Source organism: Dermacentor albipictus, chromosome 1 (genome assembly GCF_038994185.2).
Source record: "Dermacentor albipictus isolate Rhodes 1998 colony chromosome 1, USDA_Dalb.pri_finalv2, whole genome shotgun sequence".
Classification (NCBI taxonomy): Eukaryota; Metazoa; Arthropoda; class Arachnida; order Ixodida; family Ixodidae; genus Dermacentor; species Dermacentor albipictus.
Window position 1 is genome coordinate 504322444 of NC_091821.1, and position 22537 is coordinate 504344980.

The following is a 22537-nucleotide window of genomic DNA, read 5'->3' on the forward strand; positions in this document are numbered from 1 at the left end:
TTGCACTGATACATAAGCTGGGTGGCCGAAAAGCACGAATAGAACTGCCAACGTAATGCTTCTCGCCTCGTTTGGGTTCCGTACGACGTTACGCCATGTTGATCGCTTGAGCGTGCCTCTCGTGATTTCAACTTCCGAATATAGTTTCTCAGAGACCTACAACCTCATGCAGTAAGAACGCGCGATGAAATATTGGAAGCCTCATGTCAGGAACTCGTTGTCGAGAATAACGTGGCAACCGCTGCCAGCACTGTATGCGCGTCCAGTTTCGGTCTTGGAGCAAAAGTAAAAGCGTCATTTTTGTTGGAGAACGTCGCAAACACGACTAGCGTTCCTAAACTCGCGTCAATCGCTTTTGCATCCTGCGGCCTCCTCCTTGTCCAATACTACTGTTGCAATGCTCACCCTGAAATATGTAATGAAAGTGTAGGGAGCGGCAATATTTCGGGTCAATAGAGCATCGGATATTGGAGTCGGCAAGTAATCGCCATCGGAAATGGAAGGCAGGGGCGCCAAGTTCACGTACATAACGGCTTGAGGTGGCAGTGGAATGCGATCGACATGAGCGCAAACGTGGTTGACGTGGCGGGTGTGTGGGCGAAGAGTGAAGGGCCAGGTAGAACCGGAGCACACCACTTCTTCTATGAAACAGGGCGGAAGGGGATGTTACGAAGTCCATGCCGAATATGAGTTGACCATTACACCGTCTACTTTAACGTCTATTAGGTTATGCCTTGTCGGCAGTGTTGTCAGATGACTTCGCAGGCAGCTCATCAAAGCAACGTCACTTCCGGGTGCTGCATCGTCTAGCTTTCCGGAGGCAGACGTCCAATCGGCGATGTCGGGTGGCGGAATTGGGATGAATGAGATGACAGCCCTATGAGGGAGAGGCGAACAGGAGGAGTGGTGTCCACGCAGAGATGGTGAGCGTCGGTATAACATGGCGGGAACGTCATTACTGGTGGCACGCAATTTTGCGAGGTGAGTTTCGAAACGATCAGGTTTGCTCTCAGGGCAACGGTTATGGCTATAGGGTGCATGAGGAAACAAGGACCAACGGCTGTTGAAATTGCGGCCGACGCGACCTATACAATGGCAGCTACAGCAAATAGGCCGGACATCGGCAGTCCTCCATTCGGCTGGATTGCGACGACGTAGCGGCTGCCTCCGTCCTTAATCATAGGGAAACTTGGAAACGGTCAGTCGGGCGTGAGGAAGCGACTGTACAGAGTCCTGGCCACCATTAGACAGCTCCTGACGAACAACGGCTTGGACGAATGGTATCATTGAGGACGTAGACTCAAAGGCGCCGGAGCACGAGGAAGCAGGAAACGTAGCCTCAATTTTGCGCCGGATAATTTTTGTCACGTGCTCCGCGGTTAGCGGCACCTTGGTGCAGGCACCTCTTTCCACGACGATGTTGTTGTCGTGTTGGGCAGTTGTACGAACTAATGAGAGATGCGTCGGGTTTTGGCTACCTCAAAATGCTTGCGCTTCCATGTGATGCAATCTGCCATGATGCAGTCCTTGCAGATGAGGAGACTGAATGCATAATCTGCTATCCCTTTTAAAACATGCCCCACTTTTTCTGACTCCATGATGCCGTCTTCCGTTTTGCCACAAACGGTCACCGTGTCTTGTATCTAAGAAGGTAGGACTCCATAGATGTTTGGGCACGCGATGTCAGCGCCTTCTTTGCCATAGCCGTACCACCAATGGCTTTTGCAATAAGATCACAGATTTTTTATTGTAAGAATCCCAATTTCCTATTTCAGCTTCATGGTTCTCGGACCGGACCTTCGCTGTTCCTTGTAAGCAAAATGTGGTGGTCCATATCGCCAGCAGGGTAATGAGAGAGAGAAGAAGACGACGAGGTTAGCTGGAGTAATGTAGCAAAAATGGGTTTTACCTGCAGTACCCTAGAGAACTTTTGCAATTGCGCAGTCGAAAACAGGGACCTGTGGCGAAGGAGATGAACGTCGCGTTCAAGGAGGGACGAACTGCCATTGAAGGCTACAAAGCAAGTGACGACCAACATGGCAGGCCACTGGAGGATGTCACCACGCTTGATGTTCTATGGAGCATTCCAAGTGCCTCTAGGTTTACGGCTGACGACTCCTTCACTAAAGGTACAATTCCTGTCCTCAATACGCAAGACGAGTCTCAGACTTGTTTTAAAGGACCGATCTTAACCCATGAAGCTCAGTCAGCTGTAACGCCACCAGACAGTGATATAACTGTTCTGAACGCACTGCTTGACCTTCACAAATGCCAGATGAAGCAGCAGGAGCAGTTGGTAGATCTTGTTACGCTGTCAAAATCTGGAAGCAAGAGAGAACAGCCTTTCTCAAAACCCTATATATTTTATGGAAATTCGTCCGGTGTACGTACCTGGCTTCATTTTTATGAGTATGATTGCTCCAGGAACCAATGGTTGACTGACGAGGGTCGCATACAGAACACGCGGGCATTTCTGTGTAGAAACGCACGGAAATGGTGCGATCTTCGGTTACGTTCACAGTTGAATGAATCATAGAATGAGTGGAAGGAGACTTTCTCTCGAGCATTCAAATAGAGTGCTGCGGAACTTTGGATTAACGCCATATTCTACTGACAGAAAACAATAAACATCAGAGAATATGTATTGAATAATTGGCATTTAATTTGTAGAGCCGAGCCGAAACTTCCAGAATCATCAGTTATCGCCCTCATTATCCACGGCATGACAAGATAGTGCCAGAAACAAATTCTATACAAGTGGCCCAGCACAATGGACCAACTGCTTCAATCACTGGCGTACGCTATGACGACAGATTGTAATGTTTCATCAAAAGAGACAAGAGTGACAACTCTAGACCCAGCGACAAATCCAGCAGAGGCTCGATACTTCATAATCAGCCATACCTCCAAAAGTCCAGGCACCACAGAACCTCACCAACATGCTGAACAAACGGCGTTCCTTGTTAAATCAGTCGTCCTGACAGTGCCGATGCTTGTAAACAACCGAAACATGTCAGCATTGATTGACACTGATGTTTCCCTGAGCCTAATTAATTAAACCATAGTGGAGTCAACCAGCATCATATCCGGAAAGCCTATTCGTATGTGTAGCTACGATAGTTCATCTCGGGATTACCAGAAATGGACAACAGCAGCGCTTGAGTTTGAAGGTCAGAAGTTCCAGGTGGAAGCGCTTGTCGTGTCAGCGGTAAACTTCGCCTTTCTTTTATCGCGACCTGATATAAAGAACATGAAGATCGACGTACTATGAAATGACGAGGTGACCATTGACCAAACTGAGCAAGATATGTTTGATGGAGAGACCCGACGAACGAAAGCCATCATGCGAGGAAGACGTGATGCTGATTTTCCCCGAGCTAATCTGCATTGGGCCATATCGCGAAGCCACAACCGTGATGCCGTTGTTGTTGGGCGACTGCACAGTCGTCAGAAAAAAAGCCGTGTAGCCTGAGCCACGCAAAAAAAAAGTATGGCTATAACTTCAAGCCATGTTAGAAGCAGGGATCATTAGGCCATCGATATCCTGTTTTGCTTCCCCTATTACCATTGTACCGAAGGAAGACGGGTTGTTCCGAATGTGCAGTGATTGCCGAATGATAAACAAGCAGACCACCTTTTTCCGTACCCGATGTCTTAATATAGGTTACATATATCACTGACGAGACTGGATAATGCGAATGGTTTTCACGTATGGACTTATGCAAGGGGTACTGGCAAGTGCCACTGAAAGAAGAGACTAAGACGTTTGCGGCATTTGTCACACCGTTTGTGGGGTACCATTTGTGGTACCATTTGTACCATTTGTGGGTAATCGGGTACCATTTGGCTGGAAGAATTCTGGTCTAGAGCATGACCGTATCGTCACATCGACTGTTTTTACTTACACAATTTTAGATGGCCAATCAGGCTTCAATATCGACATCAGAGGTTCCGCAAAACGTGGTTGGATCTTTTTGATGCGCAAGGACAACTGTTGACGTTGCCACCGCTGAGGAAGTGGCCACCTTTTCGGCCATTGTGAAAAAAATCTAAGCGACAGCCGCTGTGGAGCTCCGTCTTAACGAGTTCTTACCCCACACCTCTAAAAATGCGACGAAGGTACAGAGTAGGCAAAATTATATTTACAAAATACGCACGCAGACCAGCCACAGCCAAGGTGGCAGAATAACAACCACGAACGTGCTTTTTCGACCATCGTCTTTGTCATCCTACCGAGCACGTTCTTCAGTATGCGGGAATGACCTGCAACAATATCTTCCAGATGGAGATTTTGTTTTCTTGATGAATCAAGGCTTCCAATCCCAGCTGGAGGAATGTATGTTATAACTAGGTAAAATATCCGGTTTAATAATCCAGCTGCGACTGGAAATTCTTTCCGCCTGACTTTCATTATTTAATATGAATTACATACAAGTGTGCGCATTAGCGACACCAATATTTAGAAGTCAAAGCCACGCTAATCTCACTAGCCCCCACTGCCCGGTGTGGTCTGCGATTTTTGAAGCACAGAGGAAAACCTTTCTGGACACAAGATGCATTAATAATAAATATTGTACTCTGCTCGCATGAGGAATCATTCCATTAAGCAGCTGTTCTCATGATATGGTACTTTACTTACATAGTCCTGTGTGCGTTGCCTCCCAATGCATAGATGGCCTCAACTTAGCGTCAAGCGAGCGCATTGCGCACTTCCGGGCGTAAGTCACAAGAGAGCCTCACCTGGACGAAGGCCAAGACTCCAGTGACGACACCGACGAGGAGGAAGAGGAAGCAGTAGAACAAGGCGATGGACTTGATCGACTCCGGGCTGCCAGCGCTCAAGCCCTGCGACGTAGAGGCTGCTCGCATTGTGCTGACCCAACGAAAACAAGCATCGTGAACCTATAGACCACCGCGAGTGCGCCTTGTCCTTTCAGATGGCGGCCGTGTGTAGGAGCCGTTCCATTTTTGAAGTCTAGAACACGTAGGTAGTGCAACTTGCACGACACGACGAATTGCGCGCGGCAAAAAAGAAGCAGCAAGAAGACAGAACATTCATCAATGGCTTTTCTCAGATGGACTGTAATGGGAAGACCACGCTGGTACCTGCCTCCTTCCCACAGTAATATCGGAAGAAGACAACAAACACCGACAATAAGGACAACACAGGGGGAGTTAATTATCCGCAATAAATTAAATAAAGAAACGATAAATTAATCCAAATTAAAGTGGATGAAAAAGTAATTTGCCGCAGGTGGGGAACGATACCACAACCCTCGCATTTCGCGTGCGATGCTCTACCAATTGAGCTACCGTGGCGCCGTATCCCCGTCCACTTTCTTCGGTATTTATGTTTCCTAGTATAACCCTGGGAGTGTTAGCCAGCGCCACCACTCACAGACCTTGACGGCAGACGTGGAAAATCCTTTCTGCCGCAGGCATCACGAGAACGCGATCTTTTTGGGTGAAGGCAATCTGTCAATAAACCCACACATGCTACCTGAAGGCATCAATGTTGCCGGATTTGAGACCCTCGTTATGTAATAAACTAGAAGAAAGGGAGTTAACCGAGGGGTCCGATTTTATTAGTCATATCATAAGAAGCCAACAAACACTGACGCTGTCTGTGTTTGATGGCTTCTTATGATAATAAAAGCGGGCCCCTCGGTTAGCCTCCTTTCCTCTCGTTTATTACATAACGAGGGTCTCGAATCCGGCAACATTCATGTCTTCAGGTAGCATGTGTGGGTTTATTGACTGGTTGCCTTCACCCAAAAAGATCGCGTTCTCATGACGCTTTACCGCAGTAAAAACGGGCCCCTCGGTTAATCGGCTTTCTTCTCTTCCCGCAGCAACGCATTCGACATCTTTTTTTTTTGACCCGGCACCAACGATCAAAAAGCGCTTTTAGACTGCCGCGGTGGTCATTAGCGCGACAACTATTGAGCCGAACGTACGAAGCGCGTCCTCCTTCAAGACTTACTCGCAGTTATTTCACCGGAAGTAGGGAGTAACTACTTGTTCCCTTTTTTTGTATATGCCTTCTGTGTAGCCAGGGCCTCGACGCTGGCAGCATTGACGCTGCGAGGTGGCACGCGAGGGTTTATTGAACTGTTCTTCAGTTCACCTACTACGAGACGCCCTCATATGCCTAAAGAGGCGGTCTAGCCAGATGAGCCGTCACCGCAACTGAGCTGGTAGAGCACGACACGCGTAACGCGTTGGAGATATGCGTTGCATAAAGTTAATGTTAAAGTCTGACGTCTTACATGCTCAACTACGACCCGATTACGAGGCATACTCTGATGGGGGCTTCGGGTTAATTTTGGCCACGTAGGATTCTCTGAGGTGCATCTTCGACCATTCATCATAAATGCGGCTGGCAACCGAACGCCCGACACTTGGGCTTATAAAGAAATCAGAGCCCCCACGGCGGCTAACGTATGGGTTCGGCTCCCACCTGCGGCAAGTTTCCATTTCATACACGTTTCATTTCGTTATCTTTACGATTCCCGCATCTGAGCTACATCTGAATTTCTGCGTTTCAATTCTACTATTCAATCTTATTCTAAATGCGATTTCAACAGTTAATTTTGCCTATGCTTTCCCTGGCTTTTTGATTGACTTCGTCTTGTTGCACCACTACGAAAAAAAATCTGTTTGATACCTGAAACAAATAGTGTGACCACACTAGCTGGGGCTGGAGAGTGTTGCAGATGAATGAAAATAATCACAAATAGTGCATGTGGTTACCACGTGGTTGGCGACAGCTCCAGTATACCAACAAGCGCGGCCACAACGTTTCTCGCTCGTTTCACAGGCCCTAAGCAATGAAGGTGCTGAGGGACAAAAGGAGACCAGACGCGCCCAAGGACCGTTGTTTTGGCTTGCATAGCGTTGCTTTTTTCTAATCTACAGATAAGTAGATGTGCACATATTACCATTGCCCTGTGTTATTTTTTCACGCATACACTGCTACAGCTTCACGTGTAGCCCTCCCATGTAAAATGGCCCAATGGTTAACAACTGTCGCGCCTGCGTAATCGATTGTTGTAGCATACTACACGCCATTGCCTCCTTTACTAGATGCATGCTGAATGACTCGCGCTCACAGCGCAACGGAGCTGCCCTCAGTTGTGAACAAGCGTGACGAAGTGGCGCTCCCGACCGACATCAGAGAATGGTTGTGAGAATGGAACGCAGTCTCCCGAGGTGATAGGACAGGGAGTGCCAGCAAAGTACGTGGAATGCGTGCAACGTGGTGAGGGGTTAGCTGGAAAGTGGGGCGCCTACCTTGAGGCCGCCACACACAAAAAGCAAGAGCGCAGGGATCATTGCAAAGCGAAGTAGGGAGATGTAGGTGAGAGTGAAATGGTGTTTATCGCTGCCGATTCAAACCTGGCTAGGTGCTCAGAAGCAAATGTGGAGAGGGTGAAAGGCAATAAAAGAGTGGCGGTAGTGACATTCCTGGGGCGGACGCTAGGTTCTGTCATGGGGCGAGCAAAAACAAAGCTGGCGGAAAATGTCCACGTGCGCAACGTTGTCATAGTAACAAGTGGGCTAAATGACGTCCTCAACAGGGAAGGGACAGGACTAGCCCAGCGCTTGGCGAAGGGAGTGGGCGACTTGTGCGAGCTGTTGCCTCAGCTGCAGATCGTGGTGTGCATTGTGCTGGAGGTGCCTGTACGTGACAGTCACGTACAAAGAGCCGTAGTGGCTGCTAATCAGGTGATATTAAAAAAAAATGAGCCGAGAGAAAGGTCTCGAGGTTGTCGAAGGAAACAGGAAAGGGCGAAGGTGCGGTGGTTTTGAACGAGACGGAATCCACTTCTATTGCAGCGCGCATGAGAAGTGGGCTGGCGACTTGCTGGTCGCGCTGATGCTTTGTAGAGTGCCCACGGGCGCTCAGGAGGCCAGAGTAGGGAGTAATGAAGAAGGTCCCCATGAGAACCTCAGAATAGCATCGCCGTCAATAACAGAAAAAAGGAGGAAAGCATCAAGGAGAGCTCGCCATGCAATAGGCTACATAAACATGCAGGGTGGCAGAAGAAAGGAAAAATGGTCAGAGATTGAGGAGCAGTTAAATAGAGAACTAATAGGGAGCAGTATGCGGTTACAGAAACGCACCTTAGAGACTCGGAAGAGCTGCGAGTGATTGACCATCACTGGCGGCTGATGATGAAGCGACGACTGATACCATGGAATACCAAATAGCCCGTACTCAAACCTTGCTTCAGTGATTGAGAATTATGTTTGGGAAGGGTGCAACAGAACCAAGTCGGAAAGAAAGGGAGGGGGAGTCGGAATGCTCATCCATCAGGTAGCCAAATGGAAAATAGTAAATTAGAAATGTCAAGAGCAGCTTTGGTTATCAGGTACAATGAGTGGGGAAAAACTTGGCTGGGCGTTACGTATTTGTGTACCGGAAATAATTCCATAGAGAAGAATAAAGACTTAGTGGAATGCATGAACGCTAAGGGTTTCGGGAATGATGCTGAAATTATCTTATTAGGAGACATGAACGCCCACATACAGGATTTATATCGCTATACCGAAAACAACGGGAAGACCTTTGTGGGCAACATAACCTAGTTATCGTGAATGCATGGCCTAAGTGTGAAGGGCAGATCACGTGGGAAGTGGGAAGCTGGCAATATGTAATAACAGTCTGATAACTGATGGAATTCATGATAAGTTGAGAGAAATGGTCATTGATGAGGAAGGTTATAGCAGCATAGGGAGTGACATAAACGCATCATTTTGAAAATGTGATATGTAGTTGGGTAAGAGAGCAAGGAGTGCAAAATCGCCACTCCAAATTTGAACGCTGGACAAATAACAAATATAGTCACTACAGTTGAGGAAGAACTTGGCAAATGGTCAAGAGTGGGAATACAGTGAGAGTCTAAGTGTAAGACCGAAATAAGGAAAGAGAAGCAACATGTTCCTTGGAAAGGAAAAAAAAAACGAAAAGCTGGTGGAACAGGGAGATACGAGAAGCGATCACTGAACGATAGGACCCATACCGAGAGCACAGGCAGGCAAAGAAGGCGCAGTTGCCGCAGGGTAAAGTAGCCAGTAAATGGGAAATATACCGGGAGAAAAAGTCTATGGTTCAAATCCTGGTGAAATCACAGATAAAAGGTGAAAGTAAACGTTGGTTGTCAGAAATACGTGAGAAAAAGAAGGCCACACCTAGAATATTTTGGAACCACATAAAATTATTCGGCAGGAAGTCGGCAACAATACAACATATCCTAGACGAAAATGGAAACACACTAAAAGGGGAAGGGGCAATAAATTACATCCGAAAAATAACAGCCGAATCTTTCCGAGGCAATGACGAGTTTGTATTTGAAGAAGAAAAGAGCATGACAGGGAACCAGGTGGAAAAGGAGCTGCTGCTGACAAGGTTGAACTGGAAGAAAACCGCCGAAGAGAAAATTCCTAAGCGCACAGCCACAGGACCAGACGAGGTTCCCGTTAGGCTGATTAATGAACTAGGACCAAAAAGTAAGGAAGCTCTGGTGAAAACAGTGGAAACATCTGAAAAATAGACGAATGCTAGACAGTGGGTGAAGTCAAATGAGTTTATAAAGGTAAGGAGGAGAAATATATAGTTCAGTCATATCGACCGTTGACGATTACATCCGTAATATACAGGCTAGCAATGCAGGCAATCAAATGAAAGCTGCAAGCATGGGCAGAGAAGACTGGCATTTTGGGAGAACTTCAGTATGGCTTCAGAATAGGTAGGCGTTTGGTTGATAACTTATTTCTTCTTACTCAGTGTATTGAAATCTTACGAGTAGAAAGCAGACCGTTATATGTGGCCTTTTTAGACAATAGAGGAGCCTATTACAACGTAGGCCGCAACATTTTGTGGGATATTCGGGAAGGGGAAGGCTTAAGGGATTTGCCGTTTACTAATGCTCTCTGGCCCCATTGAAACTAACCCGGGACCCGACACGAACGATGTGTTGCAAGAATTGCAAAAGATTTCTGCCAGTCAGAATACACTAATCAGTGAAGTTCCAAAGCTTAAAAAGTCAGATTTTAAAAACTGATGAGATTCTAAAGACAAACGAATGACTGAACTGGAACATCATTACCAGGCCATGATACCAATTCAATATCAATTAGAAGCTGTCACATTTGCCGTGGCTCAAACTGCCAGCCTGGTATCGGGCCTCGAAAATCGCCTAGACGATGCAGACAACCGGTCCCGAAGGAATAATCTAATTTTCTATGGCCTCCCAGATACTAAGCCAAAAGAGACTATCGCACACTCAGAAAAGCTGATCATTGATGAAACGGCGGATATCATCAAGGCAAACCTTGAGTCTAAAGATATCGAACGTGCTCATCGCCTTGGTCACTATTCACTTAACCGGCACCGTCCCATCATTATCAAATTCGCGTCATATAAAACCAAAGAATCAGTCCTGTCTAACGGCCTGTATAACTGAAAGGCACAAATTATAGCGTGAGCGAAGGTTTTTCACCCGCAGTTCGCAACGTCCGCAAACATCTTATCGCCTACGCTAAAAGTCAATCTATGCCTTTTTCCATATGTGTTTCAAAACACGCGTTATCGGTTACCAGCGCTATGAATACGGTGATCTGAGGAAATCAGTGAAACATATTCAGTAGCAATCATTGCACAAAATACGTGCAGTTAATAACCGCCCTTCCGCCCCTAAGAAGAACATTTCCTTATCTGTTGTTTACACTAATGCCTGCAGTTTCATTCCCAAGCGTGAAGCAGTATCAAATGTCGTGACGTCATCTAACAGCAACTTACTAGTTCTAACGGAAACATGGCTGACAAGTGAAATTAGGAACGACGAAGTAGTCCAAGGCTTGCCAAATTTGGATCTTTATCGCTGTGACCGTCAAGGGGCACGCAGGGGTGGCGTTCTTATTGCTTGCAGTCGTGGATTATCCTGTACACCAATGATTATTTCTTCAAACTTAGAAATACTATGGCTTCTTACTCGCTCTTCCTCTCGATAAGTCCTTCTAGGCGCGTGCTACAGGCCACCTACCAGTAATGCAAAATTCTCACCAGAACTTAATGGCACTTTATGCCAGATTACAGCAAGCCATCCTAACGCTCATATGCTTCTGTTCGGTGACTTCAACTTCCCGATTATTGATTGGAATAACCTGAATTCCGCAATAAACAACACAAAGGCGAAGGACTTCGTCGACATCTGTTTGAATTTCAACTTGTCGCAGCATATTTCAGAGCCGACATGCGTAACGCGCGACTGCGCAAAAATTTTAGACTTTATACTTACTGACCATCCAGAGACGTCATAATCGGTTGCCTACCTTCGTCCTAACGGTGACCACTGTGCAGCTCATGCCACATTTGACTTTGCCCCAGCACCGCGTGTTCTTTCCAGCAAAACTATCAACCTATATAAAAAAGCAAACTTCGAAGCTATAAATGAAGAATCGTGCATTTTTTTTCCAGTCTTTGAAACCTCATTCAATGAACGATCTGTTCAAGATAACTGGGAACTTTTAAGAAATCAAACGAATGAACTAGCAAACAAGTATATTCTGAAACTAACATTGCGTGAGTATCATCGGAACCCGTGGTTCAATAACAATTTAAAGAGGTTGGAAAATAAGAAAAAAGAGGCTTTTTCGTAGTGCCAAGCAGAGACAAAGACCAACTTCATGGGGTAAATGTTATGCCGCTGAGAGAAAGTACTTACGTGCTGTCCGCAATGCCAAATGATCCTTTTTCAATCATGACTTACCTAAAAAGTTAACAGACAACCCCAAGACATTTTGGAAAGTTATCGACCCAGGCAACACACGCACTATAACTATTATTAATGATATGGGAGGAATCATGGCTGAAAGTGAGCGCGCACTCATATTTAACGACGCATTTTCGTCAGTATTTTCTAATGATAATAACGTTCCATTGTCTAATGTCCCCTGCAACATAGCTTCTAGCATGCCGAGCGTGGTGTTTTATCCTGATGGTGTGTTGCGCATAATTGGACACCTTAAACCTTCACCCTCAGCAGGTATAGATGGCATAAACACTAAACTGCTCAAAAATACAAAACATATTCCTTCATCATTTTCGTGTCATATTCTCGCAATCGCTTTCTACAGGTTCGATGCCTCACGACTGGAAGGTGGATAAGGTCGTTTTCATCTACAAGTCTGGTAACAAGAACACACCGCTAAATTATCGACCCATCTGTCTAATTAGATTTCCGTGCAAATTCATGGAACACGTCATGTACTCCCTGATCATGAATGATTTGGACGCGAATCAATTTTTTTCATTCGGCACAGCATGGGTTCTGTAAGGGTTTCTCCAGCGAAACGCAACTAGCTTTGTTTCTGCACGACCATGCATGTAAACCTTGACTCTAACCAACGAAGTGACGCTATTTTTCTGGGCTATGAAAAGCCCTTTGAGAAATTTTCTCACCGCCACTTAGTACAAAAGCTTTCTTCTTTGAACTTACACAGTGACGTACTCAAATGGCTCGAAGCATTCCTTACTGATCGCTACCGATTCGTCTCTGTAAATGACAAATAATCCACCCTTCTCCCGGTAACTTCTGGTGTCCCTCAGGGTCAGTTCTCGGTCCTCTTCTCTCTTTAATTTACAATAATGATTTACCCCAACACGTATCTTGCAAGATACAAATTTTCGCCGATAGCTGCGTGATTTACCATCCAGTTTCTAATGCTACTGACGAAAACACCTTACAACAAAGTGTTGACATCGTGCAGTCTTGGAGTGAACATTGGCTGATGGCTCTTAATCCTAACAAATGTAAGCATATATATTTACCCGCCGCCGTAACCCTCTCCTGTCCTCTTATACAATAGCAAACCTACTCATAGAATCAGTAGAATCATTTAAGTATATGCGCGTCACACTTTCTCGTGATCTCAATTGGGGTACGCATATTTCCAAGATACTTTCATCAGGTAACAGAACTTTTGGCTTCATGAGACGACACTTGCGTGAGGCCTTGCAGAACGTAAAACTCCTAGCTTTCAAATGCCTTATCAGACAAAAAGTTGAATACGCATCACCCATCTGGAATCCATATCAAGTCTATCTTGTTAACGTGCTCGAGTCCTTTCAAAACCACGTCATCAGGTACATCCATTCATCCTGCTCATATGACATAAGCGTATCATCCTTAAGAGGAAAATATGATCTACAGCCCCTTGCACGTCACCGCGCTACAGCCAGTCTTTGCCTCTTTCATAAGTTCTTTTACAGTTCCCTAATTCCCGAGCGATATACCACACCAACCGCAGGCATATCGCTACGAACTGGGCACCCATTACAAATGTTACGGAAACGCTCCCATACAACTACTTTTTCCTCGTCCTTTTTTTCCCGCGCAGCAGCAAACTGGAACGCCCTCCCCCAGCACGTCGCTGAAATCACTTGCCCGACATCGTTCTTTTTCAAAATGTGTCTTTGTTGGCTGAAAAATAACCTGCGTTTTTAGGCGTTATTCTTTCTGTTTTGATGCACTTGCGAAAATGTAGCTTTCTTGTACAACTGTCATGTATACCTGTGTTTATGTTGCATCATCAACTGTACCCGCCCCTTATGTAATACCCCTAGCAAAGGGGTCTTTAAGGAATTAAAAGTGAACTGAACTTAAGCGACGATTATGTACAGCTTTTGAGATAGATTTACCTAGAAAATACCATTTGCGTTGAATGGCAAGGGATGAGGAGCGAAGAGAAAGTTGATATCAACAATGGACTGAGGCAGGGGTGCCCTTTATCCCCACTGCTATTTATGATGTACATGGCGAGGAAAGAGAGGACGCTAGCAGGAAGTAACGTTGGGTTTAATCTCTCATACAAACAGGCGGGTACAGTAGTAGAGCAGCAGCTTCCAGGTTTATTTTTTGCGGACGACATTGTGTTGATAGCTAACAAGCAAGGGGATTTGCAACGTCTGGCTAATATCTGTGGACAGGAAGGCAACAATTTAGGTTTGAAATACAGTGTTAGAAAATCAGCTGTTACGGTATTCAATGAAAACCGCGAACATACAGTGGCAATACAGGGCCAGGAAATACCTCGGGTAAAAGAACATAAATACCTTGGTATATGGATAAACAAAGGCAATAGATAGATGGAAACACAGGAAAAAACAATAACAGTGAAGGGGAAGACAAATACAGCCATAATGAAGCACAGAGCACTATGGGGATACAATAGGTACGAGGTGCCCCGGGGTATGTGGAAAGGTGTAATGGTTCCAGGACTTATTTTTGGAAATGTGGTTGTTTGCTTTAAATCATGGGTACAATCAGGATTCGATTGGAACCAAAGGTCAGTGGGTCGCCTCGTATTCGGCGCTCACGGGAAGACTGCAAATGAAGCTGCGCAGGGTGATATGGGCTGGACTAGTTTTGAAGTGAGAGAAGTTCGCAGTAAAATTGAGTATGAAGAACGACTGAGGAATATAGAAGAAAGTTAATGGGCTGGGAGATGAGGTATCTGTACAGGAAAAAAAAGAAACATTGATTCACAGTGGAGGAAAAGAAGTAGGATCGAAGCTTACCAGGAAGTATGTGGCCTGTAGGGTTGGCAACACAGCAAACAAGGAGCGTCAAGCGGAAAGTCATATAGGCTAAAATGTTCTCATGAGTGGCGGCAATGGAAAAGAAACGTGCGATGAGTAATTACTTAAGAGGAAAAAGCGAAATCAGGAAAGAAACAATTAATGATAATGCAAAGGGAAGCTCATTACATTTCGAAGCGAGATGGGGATGCCTTAGAACACGCACCTATAAAGCGAGATATAAGAAGGAAGAAGAAGCATATGCTTGCTGTGGTAAAGCTAGGGAAACGACGGAGCATGTTTGATTAGAATGTGAAGACGTCTACCGAGTGGTCGATTTAGGCACCACTGGCCTCCTTGAAGCCCTTGGGTTCAGCGGGAGCAGTGGAAAAGTAAACATGTCCGAAATAGAGATTAGTAAGAGGTGATAGGAATATTGTTGGAAGGAAAGTAGGGAAACCACAAAAGACGTAGAAAAGCAAAGTTCGCAATAGGGACTCAGAAAATTTCGTTGTGGGTGTTCATAGTTTTTTTTCTTGTTTATGCTAGGCAGGACATTCGGCAGTAGAGTATCAAGAGCTTGGTGGCGCAACCCGCCGCCCCTTTCCAAAGGGGACGCTCATAACAGCCATCCAGAGTGTTTTAGATCAGGCGACGCAATCTGCTTGCGTACGCAAGAACTACGGGCCACGATACTGCGCATGCGCGCACACCTACGCCTATCACTGCGCATGCGCACTACCGACCCCCCTAGTCCTTGCGTACGCAAGCAGCTTGCGTCCGCTAAACTAGAACTCTCTACTATCATCACAGGCAACGGGCGTTGCTGACGGTTCGTGACCCATCGCATAGTGTTTACGCAGTCGGTACCGCGGTGAAACCACGGTCGGCACAATCCTTTGGGTGTGCTTTGGAAGGCTCGCGTTGAGGCTACAGAACAGCGGTCGCCTGCAATGCCTGCAAACGTAAGCTGAGCTATGATTGAGGTTAATGGCCTTCGAGATTGGCGTGCACGCGTGATGAAAATTTCTGAAGCCACGCGAGTTAGTGCACAGTGGTTCCGCCAGCCATTTTTGGCGCTCGCGACCAACGCCACTGGAGAGGAGGAACGGCAGTGTGTTTGGCAGCTTGTTTTTCGCTCCTGAGGTAGGTATCTAGTAAAGGAGGCAGTGTACAGACACATACCTGGAACATGTCTCCGAGGAAGATGGCGTACGCGGGTATGCACAGACCCATGAAGAGTGAGCATACGCATCCGGCGGCCATGTACTTGCGTTCGGGTCTGGTCAGTTCGGTCAGCTTGGCGGTCAGCGACTCGCACTTCTTGCCCAGCTCGGCTGATTGGGCCGGAGCAGCTTGCCCACCGGATGCCGCGGCCTTCTGAGCGTCACTCGCCGCGACAGCTTCCGCCAGGCGATCGGGACTCGCAGGGCGCGACTGCTATGTGACCACAGAGGGCGCCTCTCAGAATGTAATCTCGCGAATGCGCCCCACGTCGCATGCCGGCACTCGCGCTAACACGCAGGCGCGTACAAAATAATCTGTGTGCGTGTCAAGTGCGGGAACTTAAGGGACAACACGTGGACACACAACAAATGCCAGAATGAGAGAGGAGTGCACACAGTAGCGTGAGAAATATGTCTGCTTTTTTGATCAGCACACTTCTTCGCCGGCACACAGGTCAGTTAAAGCACTCTGGCAAATTGGACAGTGACAATGCAACGAAATCGCGGGCGGTGCGTTGTGTACTTGGCATATCAACATCAGATCGCATTTTCAATACGAACGATATGTTTCTATCTCCATTTCTCACGTGCCAGTCAGACTTTCCGCAAAAAAAAAAAAATATGGAGCCGGACCCCTTGTCGTGATACCACGAATGCATCGCAGATGGAGAAAATTTTTATTCAATCAATCAGAGAGTAGACACTGCAGTATACTAAACTCTTAGCAAATCGTGCGTGTTAGTGAACCATCCCGTCGCGATTGGGCGGTCGACTAGCGATTTTAGACGAGGGCGACTTGTATGCAAACGAACACACGCGTCATCAGCAGCCGAGCGCAGCCATGCCTCCCGCATGTACCACGTGCAACTCTGTCGGTGTGCGGCACGCCACTACGTTGGAGGAACGTGCGTGAACGTGTCGAGCGCCGCGTCGACGCACTGACTTGCGCCCACTTGTTCTTTTTTTTTTTCTTTTTTTTTCAAATCATCGACCGCCTGTTTTCCCGGAAAAAACCCGTCTTTCTATTGCACTGTGCCGCATTTTTGCTGACAAATCCTTTCTTTTCGACAGCTGCTAGGTCATATGCACCTAGTCTCGTCAGCACGCGCCTATCTCGAGAAGAATGCACGGATAGTGCCACAAGTGGCGATTGCTTCGAGACTCACCACCGATAATTTCTGGGGACGACACACGTGAACAGCACGAGCGGGACATTACTTGGATGTGATTGGCAAGTTGCATATCCGCCCACACTCTTCACTGCATTGCGTACTGCATAGAGATCGCGCTAAACGGATCCCGCAAGCTGCGCGTGTATTCGGTTAAAGCGCAAATTTATGACTCAGCTGCGTTTTGTTCCATCGTCCAAGCAGCCGCGCGCTCCACGCCGAGGAGCAAAGGCGAGTGAAAGCGACGCCAAGGGTTTCCCCCTCCATCCCGTACGCAGCAAGCTCCGCGGTGAGCGCGAGTGCATCAACGTTCTCTATGCGGTGATGCATCGTGCTTCGGACTCTTCGTGGGGTTAGGCGTTCTTCAGGTGACGTTGGTGAAGTGCACGTTACACTTGTGCATAAAAGTGGGCGCTGAGAAAGTATGCATCAGTCTGCGTCGGATGACCTTTGAGCGAGCCCGGAACAATTTATATCGCGTAGAAAACGTCGTCAAGCTTCTACTAAACAAACGTCGAGAGCAGCAACCGGAAGGGCAATACACGAGTGAAATATGCACATTGTGAAGACGCAAAATTTTATGCGATGTGCGGTTGAATGCATGACGTTAGCATAGATACCCACAGAACACACATGTCGTAGGTTCTACACAATTTGTTTATTTGACTACATTATACGTTTTCGTGGTGTGAGCATTTTCTCTTAATTAGTAAAGATAGTTTACAATTTCCGTCTGCTGGCTAAGTGCAGGCGGTGAAACCGACGATAGAGCGTTCTCGTTGGCCCCACTCGAGCTTCGCGCGGCGTAGCACCGCAATGGAACCGAGCAACGTGGTCATCGTAAGCACGTACGTCGCCCTGTTGCAAGTTCCTGCGCAGGATGGGCTGCGGACGAAGCTGCGGAAGCGGCAGAGCACGTGCCCGGCGAACCATCAGCCGATTCCGGGGCGGAGTCATGGCGCCGTCGTCCTTCTGCGCGTTTATCTGCGTCAGAGAACGGAGTCGGAGGTCCTCGTCACACCGCAGCAGCCTACAGCGCCTATCAAAATTATCAGAACATTATTGTGACCTCTACGGGCACTGAATGCGAGAATCGATTGCGAAATAAAGGTTCAGTAGACCCTACGAGATACCTCAACGAGGCCACATGTGCATCGACTGACACTTGGTCGGGGAACTGCCCAGTGCTGCAGTTTGTGTGCATATTTGAGTTTAGGCAGCCTGCTGCAATTTGATCACTTGTGCAATAAATAGAAGAGCACTTAACCCGACAGAGGCGCTGACCTGTGCGCGAAGTTCCCGGCCCGCGGCGGGCACTATTCGAAGACGGCGCCGACTGCCGGCGTTGGCGACCGTCGCGGTGCGGGACCAGGTCGTTGAGAAGCGTCGGCGTACGCCTGCCGCAACCACGCACTCGGTTTTGAGCGACGTGTTGCAGCGCAAAAATCGCGGGCTTCGGCACACACTGTCAGCGGCTGTGTTGTGTGCGTGGGACAGCGAACAACGCTTTGGCGGATAAATTTAGGGCATAGGTTGCCTATTGTACAACTGCTACTATACTACTACTACCACTGCTAGTACTACTACTACTACTAATGCTGCTGCTGGCACTATTATTTGCAGTTTGCGGCCTATCACGTGGTCCGCCACATGGAGTCACCTAGACCACCACGCTGGTTCGAGGATCCGAGCCTAAGGGGAACGGTCAGCTCAGCCGCGTGTGTTTCGTGTGCTCAAAGCGGATGCTCGTTCGGTCTTCACCGAGAGCAACACAGCGCCGCAAGGACAAGGCCCAGAGTACAAGGAAGGCGTTTATTAGAGAGCTACCTTGGCGTGGACTAAATCCCTCCGTTCGTGGGTGACAGAACAGTAACATGGGACGCGGTAACATGCCGCTATGCGGGAGGATGACTCCCGACGACCCTGTTACAGGGAAATGTTCCTGCAGCTCGATGCAGCCTCCGAGGGCGACCCGGCGCAGTACGAACACGCACTTAGGCCGAGCCGCGTCTTTTCTTGCCGTAATCTCCGGAACGAGAGCCCCGAATGAGAGTGCACCCGCCTCTAGTCGAGCACCTTGGACAAGGCCGGCCGGCAAGAAAGGCGTGACCAGGAGAATCAGTGCTCACCGTTTTGCCGCCCATCTCCCGGCCCAATCGGGTGAACCCTTGGCCCTTTTGGGGGCGGAGAGGGTTTTACGGCGCCCTCGGATGAAAGAGAGAGGCGGGTGGCCCGCGCTCGCCAAGTTCTAGAGCGACTTCCCCGCGACGCGGCCCCTACTTGCTGGGCCACGTCGCGCCACAAGTTCCAGCTCTGTAATGCGTACCCCGAGAGAGCAGCACTTCGAAGCAGATATCTGATTTGAGCGGTCACTATGCACTGTGTTGGTATATGAAAGCGCCGCCAGAAGGAACATGCGTGTAAACACTCTGTTTATAGGCAACATCATCCAAGACAGTCTACATAACATAAGAGAATTTAGCTGTCTCTCATGACGCATACATAATGTCGATTGCGTCAGGCCTGTCTTGCAAGGTGAGACAAAACATAGAATAGCACAAAACCTTATATGACATATTCAGTGGACAAAATACCAGACGCAGCAAAATACCTCTGCATAAGCAAACAAGAATTATGGGTATAAGATACACATAATTCAGAACAAATTGTTCAACTAGGTGATTTTCAGTCCAACAGCACCGTTATTAACCTTGGCGTTCCCCAGGGATCCATACTTGGACCTTTATTTTTTTTTACTCTATATAAATGACCTGCCTTCGCAGCTTGTGTGTGCTACCCCTGTACTCTATGCAGACGATACTAACCTTACTATAGCAGATTATGAAGAATGCAACCTAATTAATAAAATTAACTCTGAATTACAAATTTTGCACCGTTGGTGTACAATGAATGCCCTTCACCTTAACCCAACTAAAACAGGTTTTATCTTATTTCACTCTGAAAAAAGGAAAACGGCTATTCATTCAGATGTCGTTTACAATAACCATCCTATAAAATAATTTCTTGGTGTTATTATCGATAACCATTTACAATTCCGCCTTCATGTGCGTTCCGTAGTTGAAAAGGCTTGCATGTGCTGTCGAAATGTCGAAACTATTTCCCTCCCCCCACATACTCGTCAATCTTCGTTCACTCTCACATTAATTACTGCTTAGCGAGCTGGGGTTGCACATACAAAACTCATCTGTCACCAGTGTTTACACTTCAAAAAAGAGCTCTTCGCATTATAGCACCCAACAGTATGCATATTAAGAGTGAAGATTTGTTTAAAACCCTTAACATTCTCAACATTTACGATTTGACAACATACAACATCGCCTCCGTCATGCATCAAATAGTTCATGAAAAACTGGCCTTGACAACAGTCTCGCTCCATCCCTCACTTCGCAATGTTCGAAACACATCTCACTGTCGTTTTTATTGCCTAAGGTAAATACTAATTACGGTCGCTCTACACTACAGTTTACAGGTACCTCAGTTTGGAATAAGCTTGATAGTGACCTAGCCACTCTAAGAACATTAAATACATTTCTTAAACGATTAAAACTCTCACTCATTAACAATGCGTAACACTGCGCATGCTTGCACATGCCCTCACTTTTTTTTTCCTTTTCCTGTGCCGATGTTTTCGATGACGTAACAAAGAAAATTGTTAGAAAAATGTATCTCATTTGTGAAATGTTCCCTACTACTGTATTTTATTGTTTTATTTATTCAGCGATTTAGGTTTCGTGTGATTTTGCAGTATAAAAAAATACAGCTGCCATAGAAGTGTTTTTTCCCTGATAACAATCGGTAGGGACCCTTTAACAAATTTGTTGGGTCCCAAAAGTGTGCACTTTGCAATTGTATACGTTCATTATGTTAAATGAACTTTCAAACTTTCAAAAAAAAGATTATTACTGGTGCTGTCATTTTTAGCTACAACTAATGTGTTTACAGTTTATAGCAAATAGTGTAATAAAGACGAAACGTAAAACATAATGAACATCTAACACCTAAAAATTCCACCCGATAACACTCAAACCAAGCCACAGAACTGTGTGGCAGTCAACCAGCAGCCAAAACGTTTAATTTACAGCAGTGCTACAACGGAAGAGCAATAACATTTTAGATTTAGATATTTTAACTGTGTGACGCGGTTTCGCTAGTTCTAACATATTACGATACTCGTCACAAATTCGTGATTTGATAGTAAAGTCTTTTTCTTCCACAATTTGTACGCAATCTTTCTACAACGTGTGAGTTATGCGTAGATTGTGTTACGGAAGGATGAGAGAAAAGAGAGGAAGAAAGAAATCGGAGACGCTAGCTACTGCCTGTTGTTGGTGGTCAGCAATCTTAGCTGTTCGGACTCATCCTGTTAATATATTCTAAACATAGTTTTTTATATACTCGCAACATCGCCGTAACATATTGGTGAGAGGTGCTGGGTACCAGGGCTGGAAACGGAGCTCCGCAGTGGACGTCGCATCACCGTCCGCGCAATGAATGACGGTGAGCACGCGCGATCAACACCGTAGGCGGCTCCAACGTCACCGTCGCCACCTACGTCACTCTCGCTTTCGGTTGTGGTTGTGCAACCCAAGGATCCTGGAACTTTCTGCGGGACCTATGGCGCCGACGTTGAAGAGTGGGTAGCCATGTACGAACGCGTGAGTAGAATCATCAGATGGGACCCCAACGCTTATGCTAGCTAACCTGTTGTTCCACCTAAGAGGCACGGTAAAGGTGTGGTACTAAAACCACGAAGAGAAGCTAACCAGCTGGGATCAATGCAAAGAGAAATTGACCGAGTTGTTTCGCAGACCAACCGGCCGTTAAATTGCCGCAAAGCAGGAACTGGCCTCCCATGCTTAATCCCCCACGGAGTCATATGTCTCGTACATCCAGGACGTGCTGCCACATTGTCGTAAGGTTGGTTGGTTAAATGTGGTTTAGCGGCGCAAAAGCGGCTAAGGGTATGTTGCGCCAAACACGAGGTGTATTATAATACTATTTAAGAGGAGAAAGGCCGTGTTAATCTATATTTTGTTTAAAAAGCCAGTGTCGTCTAGGAATTTACGCAGGTCAGGTAATGGGATTGTCGAATCATCCTAAAATGAAAGTAGGATGTAAAGGTATGTGCATTTGATATAGATTGTGCAAAAAGTTTCGTCTTTGTACTTCAATGTGTGTGCATGTGAGTAGTATATGCATGACTGTTAGTTCTTGGCATTTTTCAAATGTTGGCACGTCTTCTTTTGTAAGTAGATAATTGTGTGTGAGCTGTGTGTGCCCAATGCGTAGTCGGCATAGAACTACTTCAAAGAAGCGCTCCTGATGGTTGCACGACTTCCACTCACCAAGTACGGGTTTAGTGAGATATGCGTAGCTTGTTTTCTCTACAATGGTCCCATTCGTGCTGCCACTTTGACGTTAAGGCCTTCCTAATGTCACGGATACTATCTTTATATGGAAGTGTTGTGTTTATTATGCCTTTGAATGCTGCCATCGATGCACATCTATCGGCTGCTTCGTTACCCGGTATCCGAACA

The 22537-nt window shown here is 46.7% G+C and overlaps 1 protein-coding gene across 2 annotated transcripts in view; it reads right to left on the bottom strand.

The window, feature by feature from the left end:
- The window catches only part of LOC135911067 (phosphatidylcholine translocator ABCB4-like), a 350943-nt gene that overhangs the window by 182013 nt on the left and 146393 nt on the right, over window positions 1–22537 (bottom strand). For both annotated transcript variants that reach the window (XM_065443154.1, XM_070532589.1), the window contains exons 16-18: window positions 17832–17963; window positions 15770–16024; window positions 4741–4845 (exon numbers count right to left, since the gene is read on the bottom strand). In XM_065443154.1, the coding sequence (XP_065299226.1) occupies window positions 4741–4845; window positions 15770–16024; window positions 17832–17963 (492 nt within the window). The remainder of the gene's footprint in view (window positions 1–4740; window positions 4846–15769; window positions 16025–17831; window positions 17964–22537) is intronic.